At 30.8% G+C, this 17,368-nt stretch overlaps 2 protein-coding genes across 7 annotated transcripts; both read left to right on the top strand.

Annotated features, from left to right (window-relative positions):
- Positions 1-1,719: 1,719 nt before the first annotated feature.
- On the top strand, positions 1,720-13,415 carry LOC106651113 (vesicle-associated membrane protein 2). 6 transcript variants are annotated; one of them, XM_014369476.2, is made up of 6 exons: positions 1,720-2,287; positions 4,076-4,302; positions 4,413-4,492; positions 4,584-4,635; positions 5,117-5,165; positions 11,648-11,730. In XM_014369476.2, coding segments are annotated over exons 1-5 (375 nt in total). In that variant the 5' UTR covers positions 1,720-2,285; the 3' UTR covers positions 5,131-5,165; positions 11,648-11,730. The 6 variants fall into 6 exon arrangements, with proteins under 6 accessions (XP_014224962.1, XP_014224963.1, XP_014224964.1 ...); XM_014369477.2 differs by having other exon boundaries at positions 5,117-5,174; positions 11,648-11,702; XM_014369478.2 differs by lacking the exon at positions 11,648-11,730 and adding an exon at positions 8,056-10,403.
- Positions 13,416-13,600: 185 nt separating this feature from the next.
- LOC106651053 (methylcrotonoyl-CoA carboxylase beta chain, mitochondrial) lies at positions 13,601-17,331 on the top strand. Its single transcript, XM_014369388.2, has 9 exons — positions 13,601-13,910; positions 14,662-14,915; positions 14,988-15,259; positions 15,779-15,926; positions 15,997-16,412; positions 16,526-16,660; positions 16,741-16,877; positions 16,941-17,026; positions 17,114-17,331. The coding sequence occupies exons 1-9, from the start codon at positions 13,797-13,799 to the stop codon at positions 17,229-17,231; spliced, it is 1,680 nt and encodes a 559-aa protein (XP_014224874.1). The 5' UTR covers positions 13,601-13,796; the 3' UTR covers positions 17,232-17,331.
- The last annotated feature ends 37 nt before the right edge of the window (positions 17,332-17,368 follow it).

The following is a 17,368-nucleotide window of genomic DNA, read 5'->3' as shown; positions in this document are numbered from 1 at the left end:
TTATTCTAAATCTTATTAGACATAGATAATTCTAAAATCGTGCAAATGGTCATTATTAGAAAGCAAGTTCGAGATTGGGGCATTTATTTACGTGGCTGTATAAAGAATTTCTAAAATTTAAAAGCATTAATTTAATTTTATAATATGAATACATGTAGATAGAAAATTGACGAAGACTTTCTTCAGATGTTTGTTTCACAATTAAAATGCCGAATTTTTTAATAATGTTGCAAAAAGTTGCAAAAAAAGGGAGAATAGCAAGAAGAAAATTTTTTTTAGCTCCGTAATGTTTTTTTTTTGCTATATTTTCTTTATGCAAACGAAGTCTCTGAATAATGTTTCACTTGGAATGATCCACTTGAAAAGTCCCAAACTTTTATTGACAAAATCCGGTAAATTTGGTAAGATTTTATGTACTTGAAAAAGTTTCGAAAAATGGAGGAATAGTAAGGATGAATATTCATTTCACTCGTTTGTAATTTATAAGTAATGTTTCAAACGTCAGTGATGCAGTAGTTGTAGAAAAATTAAAAAGAAGTATATTGACTAACTAATCCAACCACAAACTAACATCAACACTTTTTACGAAAAGAAGAATGTTTATAAGTTAATTGAAATGGAAAAATGCTACTCTTCGTAATTTGATAAAATAACACGTCTTGATCTATTTTTTTGATTCATTATTGACCTGAAAACCGATTTTAAAACATGTAATTAAATTATTAATTTTTATTAAGTATTTCTCATTGTTGTGGCGATAGAAAATTCTTTCAATCGAGTAATCGAATTTAGAATTATTTCTAAACTCGTGAGCTCACCCTCACGACTAATTTTTGTAAGTGGCCCTTGACAATACGGCTTCATAATTATGAGGTTCAACCTTATATTATAAGAGCATATCTATGTTTCATCAAATTTTTCATAGTGTTTCGATTGTTTCATCGTTTATGCGTTGACTTCATTCAGGTATATAAAAAAAGTGGTCCTAAGTTTGTAATGATACTTCAGGTCATGCATAATTTCTAACAATACAATTGTAACATTATTGTGTGCCTGTGTGTAACGATAATAATTCAACTCTTGTCTCGTTAATGACTTTGTGCTTTTCATGTGTAACTCGATACTTGATAGTAACTTTCTTTGACTCGCAGAATTCGATAAAGTTAACAGTTAGTCAAAATTGCAAAATAAAGAGCGAATAAAGAGAGACATGACCAAAAGAGGGTAGGAAAAGTGTATCATGGATCGCGGCGCGCGAGTAAGTCAGCAGGACGAAAGTGAAAGCGCAAATGAAGCATCGTAGGAGAAAGTTCAAGTGGGGCTACTATTTCGTGGCTGTGTATGCGCTGGCATACGTATAAATTAGAATACACACAGTGGGTGTAGCGTATACAAGAGCGCGCCTGCATGTACGTATAGCGAAGAAAAGAGCTCTGGCACGTATACACACTCGACGCAGCCGCGCAATCATTGAAAGGGTTGGGAAGCGGGGCGCGGGGCTGTCCGCCGTTTTATCGACTGGGAGAGCCACATAGAGGCGTTTGTGGCGGTGGCGGGTGCGGGGGAGACCAGCAGAAGCAGCAGGCGCTTGCGCCCAAGTCAGCCCCCACAACACGTCATCGTGCGCCGAGGCAGCAGCAGCAGCAGCAGCAGCAGCAGCAGCGCGCGCACCGAATGCCTTCTCGAACGCATAGATACAGATATACGAGGCACGAACTTTGCTTTCGCAAGGGCCTATGACTCGTCGATGTGTCACGTATAATACTGCTTGGCCAGCTTGCAGCAGAGCTCAGGGGTGGTTTTGTCCGCGAGCCCGCAAGATTCGTGGCGATTTCTTCTTCGAGGATTCGTAGATCGTCGGTCTCCGGAGAAGCTCAACGGCGAGGAGTCGGTCGCGAACAACGACAACTACAACAACAGGGGGTTGCTGGGTAGCGCGAGCAGAGCGACAAGAGAGAGCGTGACTCTAGGACACGACGTCGAGTGGCGCGCTTGATGCTGCTGCTGCTGCAGCGAGAACAGCAGAGGCAGCCAGCAGTGCACAGCAGCTCGACGAACTTTTATCAATAACAGCTAACCGCGCGCAGGCAGCCAGCAGCAGTCCGCAAGCGGCAGGCTCGTCGCTGCTGCAGCTTGGCATCGGCTCGCTTGGCTACTACTAGTGTGTGTCTGCTCGCTTCGCAAAGCTCGCCGCGTAGTTTTTCCGTCGCACCAACGCTCCGTAGCCCCCACAGGAAGAGGAGGAGGAGGCCCCTGACTCGATCGACCAGAGGCCCCGTCTGAACATGTGAGTAATCCCCTTGAAATTATCAACAGCTACGGTGTCGAGGGATCGACCAAGTCTCGCGCTCGATTTACTACCAGCTCTCGAGTGACCGTAATCGCGAGCTCGATCTATTAATTAAATGTAGGCTTTACGATTCACCGACAAAGTGTACGATAAAAAGTACATCCAGTCGCGTTCTCGACTGCTACTCTGTACATTTCAATACTTTCTAACAAGCGTCGCTACGCTCTTCTTGATTGCAGCTTTGCTCGTGATTTTGCTTTTTTTCGTGACCCAATTTTCTTCGGTTCAACGCTAATAATAACAGGGGTTGAAAGCTCCCCTTGCTTGAACTAGTCAAAAGTATTTGCTTCTTGCTCTCGCCCTTGATTTTTTGACGTCAAACGTAACGCGTTTATTCTGGAAAAATATTTTAATAAAGTCTTAATTTTACAATTGTTGTTTCATTTGTTATCAGTGGTATATTATTTGAGCAGCCAGATGCTGTCAATGTCTGATTTTTGACTTTTTCTCGTGAAAAGTATATTAATACATGATTATTTGAATCTTCAAACTTGATATAAAATTAAAAAAAGAGAATATTATTTAGAAGGTTCGCCTATTGCGCAACAAAACGTGATTTGAACTATACCACCAAGATCGTAACTTTATAGTTCTATTATATTCGAATGATATAACTACGAGTAGGTAAAACTTGATGGTCGTTTTATTCGAAAAGCTATAGACTTATGTAAAAAGCAACTAATTGCATTAGGAATATATTTAGCATAGCCGTTGTGTCATATAACTGCGGTGGTAAAATCCTACGCGTAGAGGTAATAAAAAGTCGCAAATCAAAATCCAAAATGACCAAGTGGAAAAAATTAAATAAGTCAGAAAATAGATGGACGCTCGTACACATAACGTACATAGAAAGCAAGTGTGAGATCGATCGATAAGAAGGCGGGAGCAGTTTTCAGTCTTTGGAGTGCACGAGTGTAAGCAATAATATACACCGAGCACAGCGCCATCCACGAGCTTATATAGTTGCTCTGCATCAATAAACCCTATTCCGTTCGATTGTTCCTCGCTATGCGAGCGAAAATAATTCATGAATTGCATTTACGCAATTTTTCGGTGCTCTAACTACCGACTTGCAGTATATAGTGTATATAATGCTCTCTATAGTTAATGAATCGAAGGGTGCGATATTTGCCAAATACTCAGCTCCGTGTCAGGCTGTTTTACGCTCACACGTTTACAGAGAGCCCAATCGATTTCTTCATATAGTAGTGGCGCGCGATATTGCCTGTCTGCAGTTTTTGACTGACGGATCGATTATTACACTACCAACCACGTGATACGATTCAAAAAAAAATTTTTCGTCATCATTTGACTTTTTACAAATATAATTAATTAATGTACTGATACATTAAAAGTTGTTTAAACTATGTACGCAATTGACAGTTGGTATATGAATTTAAAAGATTGAGGAAATTCATACTCTATTAAATTGATGCAAAGATAGCTACCATCTGATAAAATCTTACACGATAAACTGAGTTCAAGTTGATTTATAAAAATCAAATATATTAATCTTCAAAAAATAAAATAAAATAAAATAAAATAAAATAAAATAAAAAAGCAGTAAGAGATAGTATTTATAGTATTTGCATACGACATTCATCAAAATATTTTTTCAAAATTTAATTTTTTTCAACATAAAATATTATTAAAGCCTGAAGAAGTTGTGCATTTAAATGGATAACTTTCATGAACATGGTTTATCATTGTATTGTAACTGTGCAGGGCTACCGAGGGAGGACTTGCTCCTGATGCTGCAGGAGGTGGGGCTCCAGGTGGAGCCGGTGGTGATGGAATTGTCGGGGGTCCACGAACACCACAGCAAGTAGCCGCCCAAAAGCGACTTCAACAAACTCAGGCTCAGGTAGATGAAGTCGTCGACATCATGAAAACAAATGTCGAAAAAGTTTTGGAGCGTGATCAAAAGCTCTCAGAACTTGACGACAGAGCAGGTATGTTTTTACTAAAAGTTCAAAGATATGTTTCGTACGAAACACTATAATCAATCGAAATATAAATCTTGAAAACACTTTGAAATGAGAAAAATTCGTACGCTTTTCAGATGCTTTGCAGCAAGGAGCTTCTCAATTTGAACAGCAAGCTGGAAAGCTGAAAAGAAAATTCTGGTTACAAAATTTGAAGGTAACTACATTTTTTCATATAATTTTATTATGGAAATTTAGATAGTTATCCATGAAACAGTACAAGCGAATGAAATATTTTCTTATTTTAGATGATGATCATAATGGGCGTCATTGGATTGATTGTACTGGCCATCATCGTAGGTAAGTTTCATACAGTTTGAATTTTATGGTATGACGTTTCAAATGAATCACTTAATTGTTCCATATCGAAAATGGAGTGTTATGTACACGCTGATGTGTCTCTCCGTACCCCTACTTGTGAAAAATAAGCTGGTCTTTTTCAAAGTGATGAGTTGGTTTGATAAATCACACGATTTTTACAAGAATTTTCATTTCCCAATTTTTGAAACTCAAGTGTTGTAATATTTTTTACAACTATTGCATAGAGTAACACATAATTTAATAAGTAAAAAAGGTCTATAAGTATTAAAAAAATTTTAAGTTATCTACGTTTTAATTATGAAAAAATCATGCTAATATTATGTTAATTCAACTCAACTTCAAAATTATACAAAGAGAATTTTTGTTCAATAGTTTAATTATATGTTTTCAATGGACACAACATACAATTTTGAGCGATTTTCTCTAACGAGTGAATTTCAATGTTTCTTTTTTTGTCCAGCAAACTTCATGTAGACGCGCCGATCCGTGGAAGAATCATATATGTATAAGTGAGTCAGGTAGAATTCGCGATAATATGTCTCTCTTTTCTGTGTAGGTTGCAATTTTAACTTTGTATTTCAATACTTTTCCCATTGAATGTTAAGTATGCCGTTGGTTTTTATTTTTATTATTTTCTACTACCTAACATATTATTTCCAGCATTCCTTAGGGATAACTGGGTCGATTACTTTTCTTTTTAAAATTTTTGTTTTCAACATAGATTTGCTCGTATCTTTGTTGTAATGTGTTACTTTATCAATGTGAACACAACTCTCAATAACAAAATTTCTTCAGCCCAAATACTAACCAATATTATCGTTTGATAATATTTCAATAAATGGATATGTCAAAGTAAAAATATCATTCAAATTCATTTCAAAATTACAGTCGTATAATTTATGAATAACAGGGTTTAGTGTTGTTACGAAAACTTCTACTCTAGCATAAAACAATTGATTCAAATAATCATGAAAAATTTGAATCTAATAAAAATACCACATATTTGTGAAATATTATTACGTATGAAATTCGATGAGCCTGTGATTTTTAGAATGAAAACTTTGACATAGAATGCATAAACACCTTCAAGTTTTATGAATTTAGGCTGTGTACATTATTATCCAACATAACATAAAAATCAATTATGCTATAAAAACCTTACTCGATCATATATTCTATAACAAATACAAAATATAATTATTTGATTTTTACCATGTATACCAACATACAGATTTTCTCTATGAACGAACCAATGACTTTTTAAGCGCTCATACTCTATACCTACAAAAAATATTCTTAAAAATGTATGTAAAATCACGCACATCACTTAGATTATTTCAAACAAGTGATTTTAAGGTTGCAAATTATTCAAGATTACGTGAGCATTGTCTAATATGCTGTTATGTGTCTGTCTATTTGAACTTTATACAAACCCTACTGTATTTATACTGTAGTATAGTTTTAGACTTTGAAAAACTGTGCTTTTTTAACGATCATGAGGTTTTCGTGATTTGATAGTTTGAATAATCAAAGATAAGAATTAATTGAGAATATTTATTTTATATCTAACTAAAAAAGCCAGATTTTCAATCGTGCAACATCAAAAATATTTGTACAATGTTTTGAATATAAGCAGCCAACTAAAAACTATCTGTACTCTATTAAAAAAAGAAATGAACTCTTCAATTCTATACTACTTTTCTACAATGTTACTCTGCTCGTAACGGTAAGACAACTTTTCTAATTTTAAACGAACCTCTATTCTTTTTTAATTTCTTATTTCATCTTATTTTGGGTATACTTATATGTAATAAAAAATTTCTAGTTTTCAATCTTCAAATTTTCACTTAACTAATTTTCAAAATTCACTACTTTATACAATTATTATACTACGTTTCATGTTTAGACAAACGATTGTATTTCGATAACATTCTTTTTTTATGATTTTTTCTTCATTCTCTTTTTAATCTGTAAACACTTGCACAACATGAAAAATTCAAAACCAAAATCCAAATGCCAAAAACTTTACAAAAAGTAAAGATGTTACTAGAAACACTAGGATTTTACTAAAAAAGTAATATTCTGTGATGAGCTTTTATGTGTGTATCTTTGTTTTGAATATATTGCATGAATTTGTAAATAGCTGTATTATAATGCGTGTTATATTGTAGATAAATGTTGTTTATAAAAAACACTTTTTTTATAATTTACAAAAATATATTTCTAAAACTACGAGCTCATAGTGTTAGTAAACACATTTTATGCAACAAAGCTAATGATAATTATGCACAACTATTAATAAATTTTATCGATAATATTGTCATGTAATTTTACATCAATAATATAAAATTTTTTAGAATATAAATTTTACTCACTGTACTGATGTACTTTACAATTGCATTTTCCATTTGCGGTACATGCTACAGTATGAACGTGCTTATCATAATTTTTTTTGTTTATAATAAAAAGCTCATAAAATGTTGAGTTTTCAGAAAAACGATTTTTTAATTACATCGTTCATGATGGGATATTATTTTCTTATTATATGAACAATTAATAATTAAAAACCCATATTTATACTGGATACAACTTTTATATGGGATCTTTTTCTTATAAAAAGCAACTTTTTTTAATTGTATGAAAAATTGATTTGTCAATAGTTTCATAAGAATGTTTGAATAAAATAAAATTATAAATGATCACATTTTTGAGGGGCTTTATGTTTCAAATTCGCAAAGTGAGTTTAGAATAATTGAATATCTATTTTAAATAACAATCAAAATTGTGTTTTATTAAATTCGAGCATATTCAGAAACGGTGTTTACGAGCAAAAGTCAATACCTGCATATAAGTTACAATTAAATCTGTACATAGTCTTTTTTAACATAATCAGCAGAATTATGAAAAAATAAAAATTTTTTATATCAATGTTAAAATAAATTAATAAGTAAAAGTCGAAAAGATTCGATTATAATTTATAAAAATTTGAGTTATGCACATCTAATAAGACGAATAAAATGTTTTTTAATGCGAGTGAACAAAAATTTCTTAAGCAATTTTGTAAATCAAATTTTTTGACTAAACATTTATGAATTTTGTGATATCATTTATGTTTGGTCATTGTAGTTATTTGTTGAAAAATTTTTAATGCATGGTTTGTTTTAAGATTATATTTTTGACTGATGGACTTGAAATTTTGAATAATTTTAAAGATATTTAGTATAGATCTAAAGATTTATAATGCATGAATAAGATTATGCACTAAAATGTTACTTTTGAATAAACCATCAATATACTAAAAATACTTATTGTAAAATATTACGCAAAATCGACGTCCATCAGGAAAATTGTGAATATTGATTGTAACGACTAAAGTCTTTGGATATGGGTTGCTTTCAGCAAGTACCACCGGAGGAAGAGAGAAAACTGAATTCACGATGAAGAGAGAAGATGGAGATATCATTTTGCATACTTATATTTACGGAAGCGCCCATATTTAAGAACATTATTAAAATAAGTATTAAGACAATTTTCGGGCACAATTAACTAAAATCTTTTTTTTTAAATCAGAATTATGATAGATTGGTGATTGGTGAATTGGTGAAATAATTTTTTTCTCTAAAATTGCTCTAATTATCATTTTTATGAATATTATGAAAAATTTAAGTATATCTTATTGAATGATGCAGAGGAAATATTAATATGAATAAATTTTACATTTACCATGCTTTTTCTATAGTTAATTTGTTAATGGAATTTTTCAAAACAATATATTTACTTGTAAACGAAGAGTGTTATAACAAAAATGATTTTGAAAGCAAGTAAGATTACACGAATAGAGACAAAAATTTAATGAAAAAATAGAATGATATATATGGCATTCATGATTAGTGATGTCATCTTAAATTTTTTTGAAAAATGAAGAAACTGAATTGAAGTTTGATTGTTGGATTTATTTTCACGAATGTAACAAAACTGCCATTGCTATTTAAGAGTCCATTTTACCCGATAATATCTAATCTAATAATTGTTAAAATTAACAAATTTGCAACATACTCATGAATTGCGGTATCCATCTGACTTATAAACTATAATATGTATGCCCGAGACGAAATTCAGACTATTTCGAAAATCTTTAAAAATCAGTTAGTTTTAGAGTACATACGAAATAGTTTTCTCTAACGTCATCAAAAAGAGGGTAAAATATGTCGCATTTTAGCAAAAAGCAGCATACTACTCTTAGGAAGATGTAATGTGAATCATTTATTAGGATTTTAAGATTTTTAAAGGCTTTTAGAAATAGACTAATTTTCGTTTCGGTCATTGATGTATAATAATGCAAGTATTATATTGCAAGTATAGACTATTTCATGCTAATTATAAAATGGGTAAGAGTGACACAAACTGTTTCTAGAATTTGAAGACTAATTTGTCAATGGTATTAATCAAGAAAATTTTAATGTGTGAAAACAATAATTTTTAAATTCCAAATTTCAACATCGAGTTTCTTAAAAAAATTCTACTAGTTTTCAAGAATTCGAAATCTAAAGTTTTTTCGTTGTTTCTTATTGTTATTTGAAAAAAGTAAAATAAAAAACAAAGGCGGTACCAAAATCTCTGTTTAAATCTAACTTCTTTGCATTCTTCAACGGGAAATACAGTATTTTATTCTGAAGAATCCTTCTAAACTTTTCGTGTTTTAGAGGAACTAAATAATCTATTTTTTTTTAATTTAGCTCATAACTAAGTAAACAATTATCCATAACTTAAAGTTCGAAAACAAGCTTATTGGATGATATCATCAGTAAAAAATTAATCAGTTGTAAATATGTAACCATAATATTTGACATGATGTGGACATGATTCAATTAATTTAATTTGTATAATTATTTTTTTGATGTTTATTAATTAATTTTTATTATTTAATTCGAAAGTAGCTTGTATGCCAATTACCTACAAAAGATACGTGGAAAATGATTTGTGAATTAAATTTGAATATTCATTCAAGTTCAATAAATTCCAAATAGTCATTTAAATAAAGAATAAAAATGAAAACAGATTCAACAAATAATATTTCATACAAAAAAGTTTGATTTTTTGGGCTTTAAGACATCAAGAACCACAAGTTTATTGTTGTTTACGGTTGATAAACTAATTATTTTAAAATGTTATACATGGATAAATGTATTAATATGTATAAATATGAAATAATTTATAATAATCGTAATTAAGAAAATAAACATTCCAAGTTTATTGACGAGTAGTAAACAATATCGAAACCTCGTTTGAGTGAAAAAATCGTTATAAGAAAAATATTACAGGTAAAGATTTCCAATAGATGTGATTTGTGAATGATGCATAACTATCATAATGGACAAAAAATATATTTGTGAATATGTATCATTTCGCGTGAACTAAAATAATTTAAATAACGCACGTTCATGTGGGTACACACAAGAATAGTACTAAAATTATGACCCTTATTTATATCCATTAAAACTACAGAGAAACTTATGTAAAATTCAAAGAATATTTGAATAAATACTTTGTTGCGAAAATGAAAGTGATTTTAAAAATCAGTTAAAAATGTAAAGATTTTAAAATAATCAAGTCTGCACTGCAAAAAACCGATGAATTCTCGGCGCATCCACGTATTATTTCACATGAATTAAGAATGAGCAATGTCGAAGCATTGAGTAGTCGTCATTTTTCATTTGTTGAAACTTTAATTTATATAAATTCTTCAATAAATAAATTATATATATACTTAATATATACTTAATCACAATAAAATTTCATTTGAAGGAGCATTTTCGAAGATATATTTTTGAATGATTGATTTAACTAAATTTTAATGAATCCATGTATAATTTTTTTAACGAATTTTTACCCTTGTATAATTTTAAAAACTTGCGTTATTATTATCTTTAATTTTTATGTTACTCAGATACGATTATAATGATTCCAAACAGACAAAAAGTCAAAGAATTACAGAATTCTCAAACACTATAAAAATTAATGACAGACACATAACACATTAGTATTTAAAATGCTGAATAATTTTCAATCCATAACTGATTTAGTTTGAAACCCAAGATTCTATAATCCGAGGTAAAAATATAAGTTGTACATAATTGTCATATTGTTATATATAACTGAATTCACAAAAAAATCGGTTCTATCATTAAATTGTAAGCTTGACGGTAAAAAAAACTAAAACTGCATACTCTTTAATTTTAATTATAAGCAATACAAAGAAAATTTTTCTATGAATTTCAATATCAATCCCGACAGAAATTACAGGCCTAGGCCGCAAAAAAAATAAAAGTCTCAGGGTACGTGTAATTAGCGACCGAGGCGAAGCCGAGGCCAATAAACACATGTCCTGAGGCTTTCTGTTTTTGCGGCTTAGGCCTGTATACTATTTTTCATATCCCGTGGCCCGAAAATAGCTCTTGCTTTGAGCAGCGGGCCGGAAAGTAGTTACTTTCGGGTCACTGGTATGAAATATTCATTTTCATATCCGTGGATGCATTTTTCACCGATTTCAAGCGTAAAATTGTTAATCTTTTCACGGCAAAAATTGGTCAAGATTCCATCAAACAATTTGGTTCTTGGAATGCATGCATTGCATATTGTAAATTTGTAACAAAAGCCTTCTTAAGCTGAAAATCACTCGAAGCCTAAAAGTTAAAAATATTTTTACTACCACGAGGAAAACTATACTAATTTCAAGTATAAAGTACATTATAATTTTATTTAAAGGCGATATTACAATCGCGCTCAGTGAGCTCAGTTATATATTTCTGAGATTATTCCGTGTTGTTAATTGATCAAAAGTATAAAATAAATTAGTTGAATGATCAAATAATTGAATTATTTTTCGAAAAAAAACACCGAAAATATGTTCAGCAAAAATCATATAATTTATTTAAAAGTTCTAACAAGATAACATTAACACTTCATGATTATAATTGAATTCAATTTCCAGCTAAATTTATGCCAGAGTCTGCTCCTGTGGCTCAACCTCCACCACTTTATCAGTATCCTCCTGCAGGACCACCACCTGGTGTTCCAGTACCTGGAGGAGCCCCAGCTGGACCACAATCAGCTCCCGCCGCTTTTGTTGGTTCAGCTAGTTTACATCTGTAAAAATTTGAGTTAATTCTGCGCTAAGTAGTTCTAACTGGAATTTTTACTTTCATCTTATGCGCAACTCAATACATGTCACCAATAAAAACTACCAATACGTACACTTACTGATAATATTGATAACTGTAGCAAATGTATGATTATTGTACATTACACTTTAACATGGTTTTGTTCATATGAATTTTTCATCAATTATTTATTTAGTCGTATCTTTGTGAATTAATAAAAAATATCTACGGATCACAAGAGGAATCTTTCTCGGTGGTAAGATTCCTTTTGATAAGCAATTAATTCATGAAGTGCATTACCATATATACTTTATTAAATTGTATTTGAACCTTTAATTTACGTCAATTTAATTGCTGTAATTGTAGAAAGACTTTTTATTTTGCTACTGCCTACAGACAGAATTACTACTACGAGCTGGTGCAATCTATAAAACGAAAATTTGATTCAAAATCAAATCTACGAAAATCGTACATCAATTATGAATGAGTATCATAAAAAGATCCAAATTAAAACTATACCAATTTTTAACAAAGTAAACATTTATTCTTCAACTTTTTAATTTGCAAATTTACGATGATAATTCTGTTGTGGAGGAATGATGTCGTTTTTTGCGAATAAAATAAAATTTAAAAAAAGTCCATTGTTTTAAAGTAAAATGTCAGTCACAGATCAAAAATTCTTCTAGTATGAACTTGTGGAGATTATGATAGACAACTTTTTTTACTGTATTTCGAAAAAAATTAATTCTTTATAGTATTTTACACTATAGAAGATGAACATTTAAAATGCAACTAACTTGAAAATTTAAAATACAAATAATCTTGTTTCGTACAGTTATAGTTTAAATGAATGAAACTATTCGCTTCGAATAATCAAATAAAAAGCTACCTAATATCATCTTTAAAATTTCAAATCTATATTTCAATAATAGTGGGGGAAAACATCACACTATAAAAGGATTACCCTAGATTAATTTTTTAAGAATGCCAATTTTTCCCTCTGGATTATTACTTATAAAAAATCTACACTTTCTTTCAAAATATGCTGATAATTTATCAATTATTGGAAGAACAGTCTGTCTTTGACTCATTTATAATTAGAATTAAATTATTAAATATTATATCCAATTATACCAAAGTGAACGCCCTATTTCTTCATGTCATGACTATAAAGTATAGGATTGAGCTTGTCATGCTTACGACTTTGAAAATTATCGTTAAAAATCAACTTAAAAATCTAAAATTATTTTAGATAATTATCGTTTTTTTAGATAAAAATATAAAGATGTTTTATTGTGACTCATGACCATGCGCTGCTCAAGAATATGTAAATAATGATGTAATATGTAATATCTTGCCTATAAACGACAAACTGAGAGTTCTTTGGAGAACGTTTGAATATTAGGGGTGTTGGAATCAATATATAATATATATATAAATATAAATATTATTATAAGATCACAGTTTGAAAATTAACTAAAATTTATTAAATAATATCACGAAAATAGTTGATAATTGCTATGATCATTATTGCCCTTGGCTGTTAGTCGTAAAGTATAATTATAAATATATAAATAAAGTTGCTTCAATACCATTTAAGAATATGTTCTTTAATTTATTGGTCCTCAATATCTCATGCAGATTTAGTTATTGTTTAATAGAATATTTCGCAATCTTATGAAAAAATATTAATCACTTTTTAAAGGCTTTAATTAAATTAACGATTGAATACTCTTCACTTTTAATTTTAAAACTATTTCACAAATTCAAAGAAAAAAGATTTCAATCTCAAAAATTGCTGTCTACCGATATGTTTACGTTAAATTTAAATATTTATCTTCGTGTAATGATCCACAGATGGCGTAAAATTCAAAGGCAAGTATGCAGTCTATCAATTTAGTTAACTCTTAAATTCATCGAATCAAGTATTCGTCGTAAACCGTAGTTTTTTTAATCGAATTTTTTACTAGATCGTGAAAAATGTTAAGAAAAAGTAAACTTGTAATAAAAAATATTAATTCAATCAATCGTCATTATTTTAAAGAATCTTGTATTATTGGCACAAAACAAGATGTACATTCACAAGAATATCAGGTTAGTAGTAAACGATGTTATCATTTTTCAACCAAGTGATATCTTTTAGCAAGAATGTAGTATTTTCTTATCATTAAAATTATTAATTTATTGACAACAACAATTAATTTACCTCTACAAAAATTGTTTAAACTTGATTATTTTTTACTTCACATATTTTTTTTAATAATACTCATTTAAAATATTTTGTTCGAAAACCATAGTTTAACAAGGATTAATTTACGATTTTTAGTTGTAGAAGAATCTTCAATGTTTATAATTATTTTATTATAAATTATCCGATACTTTCCAAAAATTACTTTACATCGTGACTTTTCTGAAAAATATTTTGTTGACATGATGATATAATACACGTCACCGGCCACCAAGTGTTTTTTATCTGTGTTTAATTTCAGTATTTCTGTTTGCGACCTCATGACATTAGTAAACATTATTCAGATTAAAAGCGTGAATAGAATACGCATGAATCGTAATGAATTATATACAATTTTTTGCTTTGAAATAGCGCGAAACTCAATTTTATAAAATAATCATGTAATAATTATGAGCGAATACTGAAAAAATTATTGGCTTGCAATACAGATCGGTATATCAAACGTCAAACTTAACTTTTGATTTCGAAAAGCCATATGATAAATTAATAATAAGAAAATATTATATATTTGAGTAAATCTTATATTTTTGATATGCGTCTCACCAAAACTAATCCGCGCGATGAGATCTTATTTTATTTTATTTCATTTTAATTCAGGAAAAATATACCCAAATGAAAACGCTCGTAGATAAACTCAAAATGACCGTGGGAAAAATTGTAGAGGGAGGTGATCAAAAAGCAAGAGAAAGACACGTGAAAGCCGGAAAACTGATGCCTAGAGAAAGAATCGATCGTCTTCTTGACAGAGGTTCACCTTTTTTGGAATTTTCTCAATTAGCAGGATACAAAATGTACGATGACGCAGAACTTCCTGCGGCCGGTATCATAACTGGGATAGGAAGAATTGAAGGGTATTGTTTGAAAAATAAGAAAAATCACACATCTGAGGCATTTTTAACATTGTATTTAATAAATATTTATAGAAAAGAATGTCTCATCATAGCTAACGATGCGACAGTTAAAGGTGGCACTTACTATCCAATCACAGCGAAAAAGCAGTTGCGAGCCCAAGAAATAGCAGCTGAAAATAAGTTACCTTGCATTTATTTAGTTGATAGTGGTGGTGCTAATTTGCCTAGACAAGCCGATGTTTTTCCGGATAAATGGCACTTTGGTAGAACATTTTATAATCAGGCAACTATGAGTGCGGATGGAATTCCACAAATTGCGGTCGTGATGGGCAGTTGCACAGCTGGTTTGTTACTTTATCAGATCGATTTATGAAAAATAATCATTAGTACTGCTTCATTGTAATAAATGGTTGATGCTGAATTAATACGCATACTCCTATAAAATTAATGTTTCCATGTTGAGGGGACATAGCTATGTTTTTTTTCTCTACATTAAAAATAGCCCAAAAAATGATCAATTTCAACTTATTCGGGTTTCAAATTTATATTTAAAAATTTTGGAGTATCGTTCAAGAGTACTAAAAAAGGCACTAATACCAGTTTCTTGGACATCTTGCAGCTAATGTTCAATAAAAACATCACATAAAAATTTAAGGTACTCTTGAGAACTTGATTTGAAATATGAACAGTAGAATTTGGTAGTAATTTTTTGAGTAGAATATTATATATCCATTCGAGTAATTTATTTTTGCACAAAAATTTTTCATGGTAATAAAATGCTTTCTTTCTACTATCGCATCAAGTAATTTTTCTCTTATGATTAAAAAATTGTTCAACGATAAATGTGAAATTAAATTCAACAGGAGGCGCATACGTACCTGCCATGGCTGATGAAAACATTATAATTCGTGGACAGGGAACTATATTTTTGGCTGGACCACCCTTAGTTAAAGCATCGACTGGAGAAGAAGTTACAGCAGAAGAGTTAGGCGGTGCTGCTCTGCATTGCGAGTAAGTTTAAAAATAAAAAAAGTAAGAAATATTTAACGATAGATACAAATATTAATTAGAAATTTTTTAGAACATCTGGTGTTACTGATCACTTTGCGCTAGATGATGAACATGCACTGCAACTGACTCGCAATATCGTTTCAAACTTGAATCATCGACGAATCTCTGATATCGAGAAAAAAAGTGATTATGAAACTCCAGCACATGCAATTGATGAAATTTACGGAATTGTCGGATCGAATTTAAGAAAGCCATTCAATGTACGAGAGGTAATTGCTCGTATAGTCGACGGTTCAATGTTCCACGAATTTAAAGCTCGTTACGGCGAAACACTCGTTACAGGTTTCGCTCATGTGCACGGTTATCCCGTTGGTTTTGTAGCTAATAATGGCGTACTTTTTTCGGAAGCAGCCTTGAAGGGCGCACATTTTGTCCAACTATGTGCTCAGAGAAAAATACCTTTGGTTTTTCTTCAAAATATAACGGGTATAAAATATTTGGCTCTCACTCAAGTCGATTTGGTGTTAATTTTTTAATTCATACCTTCAAAAGATATATGAAAAAATACTTTTAAAATTACTTTCAATCTTTGTAAATAGGATTCATGGTAGGCAAAGATGCAGAAGCTGGTGGAATTGCCAAAAATGGAGCTAAAATGGTTACGGCTGTCGCTTGCGCTAAAGTTCCAAAAATAACTTTCATCATTGGTGGATCTTATGGGGCCGGAAATTATGGTAAAATTACATATGTCATCTGATTAATTGTAACATTCAATAAAGTATTCTTGCTAAATTTGTTACTGTACGTGGAATAGGCATGTGTGGAAGGGCATATTCCCCAAGATTTTTGTACATGTGGCCTAACGCTAAAATTTCAGTAATGGGCGGTGAACAGGCAGCAAGCGTATTAGCTCAAATTACCAAGACAAAGTATGAAAAAGCTGGTAAAGAGGTGAGTAGTTGATGTTAACGTTGTCTGTATTTCATACTAAAATTCCAATTTGCTTATTTTTAGTGGACTGAAGAACAAGAGGATAAATTGAAAACCCCTATAATAAAACAGTTTGAAGAAGAAAGCAGTCCATATTACGCTAGTGCTCGGTACTATATTGATTTATAATTCATTTTTCTATGGGTTTTATTTTAGGTATATCAAAGTCTATAGTGAAATTTTTTTATTATTTGCAGTTTATGGGATGATGGAGTCATTGATCCAGTAGATACACGAAAAGTTATTGCACTTAGTTTGTCAGCAGCCATGAATGCTCCTATTCCTGAAACTAAATTTGGGCTGTTCAGAATGTAGCGAAGATTGAACGATAATCTTATAGCAAGAATTTTTATATACACTAGTATAAAACAAAGATCATCATAATGGTAAAAATCCTTATAAAATGTAAAAAAATAAGACCATTTAAATAATGTACGAAAAATTTTATTCAG

This window comes from Trichogramma pretiosum, unplaced genomic scaffold (assembly GCF_000599845.2).
Source record: "Trichogramma pretiosum strain Unisexual culture from Peru unplaced genomic scaffold, Tpre_2.0 scaffold65, whole genome shotgun sequence".
NCBI lineage: Eukaryota > Metazoa > Arthropoda > Insecta > Hymenoptera > Trichogrammatidae > Trichogramma > Trichogramma pretiosum.
Note: the sequence above shows the minus strand (reverse complement) of the source record. Positions and strands in the feature narration are given on the sequence as shown.

What these genes read in the sequence shown, in the direction of transcription:
- LOC106651053 (XM_014369388.2), top strand. Translation starts at nt 13,797, where the DNA reads ATGTTAAGAAAAAGTAAACTTGTAATAAAAAATATTAATTCAATCAAT. An exon ending in GGTGCTGCTCTGCATTGCGA is followed by an intron (nt 15,927 to 15,996) that starts GTAAGTTTAAAA and finishes GAAATTTTTTAG; the next exon opens with AACATCTGGTGTTACTGATC. An exon ending in TTATGGGGCCGGAAATTATG is followed by an intron (nt 16,661 to 16,740) that starts GTAAAATTACAT and finishes TACGTGGAATAG; the next exon opens with GCATGTGTGGAAGGGCATAT.
- LOC106651113 (XM_014369475.2), top strand. An exon ending in TCTGGTTACAAAATTTGAAG is followed by an intron (nt 4,493 to 4,583) that starts GTAACTACATTT and finishes TTCTTATTTTAG; the next exon opens with ATGATGATCATAATGGGCGT. An exon ending in TGTACTGGCCATCATCGTAG is followed by an intron (nt 4,636 to 11,647) that starts GTAAGTTTCATA and finishes TTCAATTTCCAG; the next exon opens with CTAAATTTATGCCAGAGTCT.